At 39.6% G+C, this 5,917-nt stretch overlaps 1 protein-coding gene across 1 annotated transcript in view; it reads left to right on the top strand.

Annotated features, from left to right (window-relative positions):
* Positions 1-876: 876 nt before the first annotated feature.
* Positions 877-5,917, top strand: part of LOC111863037 (zinc finger protein 271) — a gene marked incomplete at its 3' end in the record, with an annotated part of 7,608 nt that continues 2,567 nt past the window's right edge. The window contains exons 1-3 of the mRNA XM_023848983.2: positions 877-1,325; positions 2,582-2,749; positions 5,562-5,760. Of these exons, the coding sequence (XP_023704751.1) occupies positions 1,146-1,325; positions 2,582-2,749; positions 5,562-5,760 (547 nt within the window). The remainder of the gene's footprint in view (positions 1,326-2,581; positions 2,750-5,561; positions 5,761-5,917) is intronic.

Raw genomic sequence — 5,917 nt, 5'->3', positions numbered from 1 at the left:
CTTTATAAGATCTAGTTATTCTAACTTCCTCCTTTAGTCTATTTATAGTCCTTTTTTATTTTTACACTGTGTCTGTATTTGCAATATTTGTGCTTTGTGGTCAGAAAAGCCTGTATCAGTCACCTTAAGATTATATTCCCATATCTCTTTATTGATTATTATTTGATCTATGGCTGTTTGACTCGTGAGTCCTATTCTCGTTGGGGCCTCAACTATTGCTTGTAGGCCATACGAGTTCAGCATTGTTTGCAGTTTTTGATTTATCCTTTTCCTTAGAAAGTCTATATTGAGATCGCCTACTATAACGATTTTCTTCCCTTTGTTTATCAAATTATTTATTATTGTATCCATGGTTTCAATAAATATATTAATATTACTATTTGGGGTTCTATAGACACAGATGATAATTATATTATATTGGATAAGTTCTGCTATACAAGCTTCAAAGTGCTATGGCCCCACAATCACACAGGTTGTGAACTGCTGATTCATTTTCACATGTTGGGTTGTGTGTCAGTCCCACCTTGTAAAGGTGTCCTTTCAGGTGGTAGTGTCTGGTAAGTAATCCTACCACCGATCTTAGTTGATCTCTGTATAATCTCAACAGATCTTTCATTCTTCTGGCAGAGGGTCTTCCTATAAAACCCTTTGCCTGTCTGAGTCCAATAATGGATTCCAAGTATTTTTTATGGTTTCTATCAGTCTAGTCCCTCATGTTTTTGTTGGCAACTCGAGTTGAGATGCTGCAAGCTGCCTCAGGTCCTATGAACGGCTGTTCAGATCGTGATATGGGTAGGTCACTTGGGAGACAATTGTGAAGATTTATTTTGTTAAACGTAAAATTATGGGGTTTTGGACTGTTTGTTTTTGTCAGGATGCAAAGTCATGGTGTGCATGTGTGAACACAGTGCTTATGTTCCATAAAGAGCAGATACGTATTGTCTATACTAACACAGGGACCATAGGTTTCTCAGGAAGGTCCCTGCATTATGAACTTCACACTTCCTAAGATTCTGAAGTCTGTAGAGAAAAAATCTGTACAGAGCAACTGTTATGGGTTAGATGTAATGAGAAACAGCTACAGCTAGGAGAGCATATATTGTTTCATGTGTGGTGTTGTACAGCCATGATTGATAGAAGGTGTGATGCCATTACAGAACTGTACAAATTCAGAGAAGGTTTTAGTGGGTCCATATGGTGAGACATGCCCAGCAAGTCATGATACAAGCCAGGCCATGAATATTAAAGCCGAGGATGTCTCGGACTCACAAGAGGAAGCGGATCCTGTGCGAATGACATTTCAGGAAATAAAGGCTAAACCTGAGGTGAGCTCTATGTTTCTGTATGTCCACAGTTAGACAGATATCACAAATAGGCAAGAATTCGAGTTGTCTTTCTCATCTCCATCTGTCTGTGCACTTGAAATAACTCCACTGTGCTGCTGACATACTGAAGGCCTTTATCTGAAGTGTCTGTAGACAGTTATAGTTTGTCGAATGTATCCTGCTTGTGATATACTACTTCTGATGCAGATGAAATTAAATTTTGCATAAACGGAACTGTATCTTAGAGAAATTCTATAGCAGCAAAAATCCTTAGGGAATTACAGAACTGTTCGCAGTTAGTTAGTGATACACTTGTTAGAACCAATAAGTTACTAGGACTCTTGTGAGCTAATTCCAATGAACCCCACAAGATATTTATGATGTGATGAACAGGTTTCAAGGTTACACAAGATTCTGCATTCTCTTGCAACAAGAGTGGCAAAAATTGTACTATATAGAGCTCAAGAAATGTTTCCTGATGTAAGTGAAAGAATTCTTCATGGTTCGTGCTTGTGTGCACAGACATGAATTTTATTGTATGTCAGTTGTCTTGGCCAAAGAAACTAAATATTTTGTGACACAATTCTGTTTCTTTGCATAATCCACGTGGGGACTTTTGTACACTTGGGTGATAACGGTTTGGGATATTATTTAGGAGAGCAGTGCATTCAAGGGGAGCGATGTGGGTAAGTCTTGTAGCGCACATGCAACAGTGAGAAATGCATACAAAGTTTTGGAGGGAAAACCCTAGCGAAGCAGACCACTTGGGAGACCTAAGTGTGGATTTGAAAGGAATAATTTGGAAGGGTTTGTACTGGATCTGTTTCCTTTAGCATACAGAGCCATGATGAGCATGTGTGATCAGAGTAATGAGCCCTTTCTGGCATTCTCAGCTTATCCTGTATTCATTCCTCTTCTCCCCATGAGCTGCCTATCTCATCCTCCTTGACATGATCATGTAATTATGCTTGGTGAATGATGGTTACAAGTTGTGGAGCTCTTTATTATGATGTTTTTATGTACCAAAACAGATATTTTCTGTACTGCCCTTGTGACCGATAGTTTCTCGGGAAGGTCACTGAGCAAGGAACTGAGTAATTTCTAGTGATCGTGATATCTGTAGAGAAGAACACCTATACAGAACAGCTCTTATTAGTTTAATGTTATGAGAAACAGCCTTAGCAAGGAGAGCATATGCCTTTCTAATGTGTGGTATTGTGCATCCATTTCTGAGAAGGATATGATGGTTTTTACAGAACTGTAGAAATTTGGAGAATGCTTTAGTGGGTCCATATGGTGAGACATGCCCAACACCTAATGATGCAAAACAGGCCATGAATGTAAAAGCGGAGGCAGTCTCAGATGCAGAAGAGGAAGAGGATCCTGTCCCAATAACATTTCCAGAAATAAAAGCTGAACCTGAGGTGAGCTGTATGTGCACTGTTAGGCAGATGACACAAATGTGCAGAAATGCCGCTTGTCTTGTCTGTGAACATGAAACAACTCCACTGCGCTGTTGACTAGATTCTGGAGGTTTCTTTTTCCTGAAATGTCTCCAGGCAACTGTAGTTTGTAGAATGTTGCTTGTGATGGCCCATTTTCTTTTGAGCAGATCTGATAGATGAAATGAAGTACTGTATAAACTGAATGTTTGCGGTAAATTCTCTTTGTCTGTCACATCCACAAAGCAGTGCTTTGGTACTACATCATAGAGTTCCCAAGATCTATAAATGCTGAAGTTTATCATTTGTTTTCTGTCTCCCATGCAGTCTGTATCCATATTATAACATAGAGGTGTCAGTATGTTGAGGATTTGTAACAGGGTAACTAATGATTCTCTAATGATTTGTGACAATGTGTGACTGAATATAGACTCGTGTCACCTGCTTCCCTTTGTTTGAAGTAAATTTAATATACCTCACACCATTGGAGTTGCCCCTGCACCTGATATCAGGTGACTGGTTGTCATGACTGTTTTTTTTTGTTCTCTCTCAGACAAAGCTGACTGAACATTAGATGCAAAGAATGTGTAAAAGGTGTAGAAAGCAATAGTGAAGAACTGGCATTGGCAACACGTCCTAATACAAGTATATTGACACAGTTGTGGTGAAATGGAATATACAATGCCTGTAATTAAACACACAAATAAGGCTCTTAATGAACATCAAAGAAAATTTCTATATAAACATATAGACAGAGGTTCTTACTTTTCTTGGCCAGTTTACAGCTCTGCATTTCACAGCGACTGACACACTGCTGGCTGCAAGGCCCACGCAAATTTTGACAATGAATCAATATGCCTGTGGCCAGAAACTTGTAGAATGAAGTGTACAATTCACAGGTCACAAGGTGTTGAAAATGATGTCCCCCTACACTTAGACATTCCTTGCACCAGCAGAAGGGGTTCTGATTAACCCTTAACCTTTAACAGATGAATGTTATATATATCTACAGCAAGTAGCACCCTGTCTTGGCCAAATGTTATGTATTTATGTATATACATGGCAGGACTCCTGTTCCCTTTGGGAGTGCTGACAGTTTGATCTTGGGTTTGAAACCAAAACAAACCCATGCATTTTCATGTCAGTGGTTCATTCTTAGCCCTGAACAATCAAATTGTTTATCATGGTACTGGTTTTTATACTATTTATGTTTAGCTATGACTGTTTATGGTGTGGTCAGCCAAATAGAGCACAGTTTTGTTTTGAGAACTGAGGAGTAAATATTCATCTGTGCTGGTATGTTAGTGCTTCCAGAGCTTTCAAGGAAATGTGACATATTCAAGGATTGGTTTTCAGTAGTGAATTATCAGTTAGGAAGTCAGTATCGGACTGTCATATATTTCTTTGTCAGTTTGAAAGTCAGTGTCAGGCTGTCATATATTTCTCTATATATTGTCACGTGTTGGGTATGTAATGTGACAAATAACTTCAGGCCATATTGAATATAGCAAATTTATTTCACATTTGCTCGCACACTTATACAATTAACAGTTACACAATTACTGCCATCGGCAGTATCTCAATTTACTTCCACTGCTGTCAGCAACTTCACAATCCACACTGTCACTCCTGATCACACGGTGTGCTCACATACTGCTCAGCCTGAGTTTTATACCATTCCCTGTTGCCTCATGTTAATGGCGGAATGTTTACTGGCCTGTTTACAGCCGCTGTTGCTCCGATGCTGTTATGTCACCACTGGGGGGTGGGGTGTTCTGCATAGTGAAAATACATAACAATATTTTATTTTGTGTGTCGGAAGGGCTATAAACCCATTGAGCTGGTATTATTTTATGAGTAAAAGGCATCTTCATCACTGTGACTCTTGGTATCAGTGTCGGTCTGGCACTCTTTTTGACTAATATTACAATTACTTTGCATCACTATTGTGCAAGTATTACTAACAGGTGATAGTATCGCTTTGTCAGTCAACATAATTTATTCAATTTTGCTGGAAACCCTCCTCCCCCAAGATAATTGTTTAATTGCACAAACGAATATCATGGTCAGTGGTGTTTTTCAAGGGAGGCCAGGTTCATCTGGGACCCAACTAGTCGACTGCAGGGGAAACATTCACAGCACTATCCAACCAAAGGGAAACAAAGACGTCATGTGTATCACTAAATGAGAAATGCAGTAGCCCCATTTTCTGTTGTTCAAAGTGTGATGTTGCACTGTGTGTCGTGGACTGCTTCGAGAAGTGTCACGCGCATCAAGAGTGTGAGGCACCATAAACTGTGAAGTGACTGCATACTTCTGTATACATTTTATGTACATACGTAGCTGTTGCAAGTCGTTCACACTCCTGCTTCTACAGTGTGGTGTGCCCAATACCATTTCACACATTTCACCATTTCAAGTAGTGGCCATTATCTGGCAAAAGCCGAATGTTTAAATTGTCAAGGAATCTTGTGTGGCAACCTAGGAGGTGACTCATATGGATTTTCTCATGGTGTCATGGTGGATATGTGTATTGAACTGACACTGTGCTATTCTTCTTCTTGAAGCCTTTTATTGTCACGGGTAAAGGGGTTTTGCCGGGCCATATGCAGCCTTTCTTTTAGCTTTTTTAGCTCAGGCTTTATTGTTATTTCATTCTAGGAGCCTCGGTCCCTCCCTCCCCCCTCCATCACCACTCTCACGCTTAACGAATTTAACATCTCACTGTATTGAGGCTTCAAGCTTCTTTTTCTTGCTATTAGTATTTATCATGTTATTTACTCACATTTTCCAGGGTAATTTGAATGAACTTCAAACCATACATAGTGAGGAGCACCAGTATTCTTGTGATGAGTGTCGTGATTCATTCAGTCAAGAGGAAATTCTGGTAGCACATCAGCACATACATAGTGGGGAGCAGCCATTTTGTTGCATCATGTGTAAGAAGTCATTCAGTCAGCAGAGTAGTCTGAAGGCACACCAATGCATACATAGTGGGGAGAAGCCATATTTCTGTGATGTTTGTAAAAAGTCATTTAAAAAGCAGAGTCATCTGAAGACACATCAGCGCGTTCATAGTGGCAAAAAGCCATTTTGCTGTGATGTATGTAGTAAGTCATTTAGAAAGCAGAGTCATCTGAAGACACATCA

This window comes from Cryptotermes secundus, unplaced genomic scaffold, assembly GCF_002891405.2.
Source record: "Cryptotermes secundus unplaced genomic scaffold, Csec_1.0 scaffold1408, whole genome shotgun sequence".
Lineage (NCBI taxonomy): Eukaryota > Metazoa > Arthropoda > Insecta > Blattodea > Kalotermitidae > Cryptotermes > Cryptotermes secundus.
The sequence above is the reverse complement of the archived record's forward strand: the minus strand, read 5'-3'. Positions and strand labels throughout refer to the sequence as shown.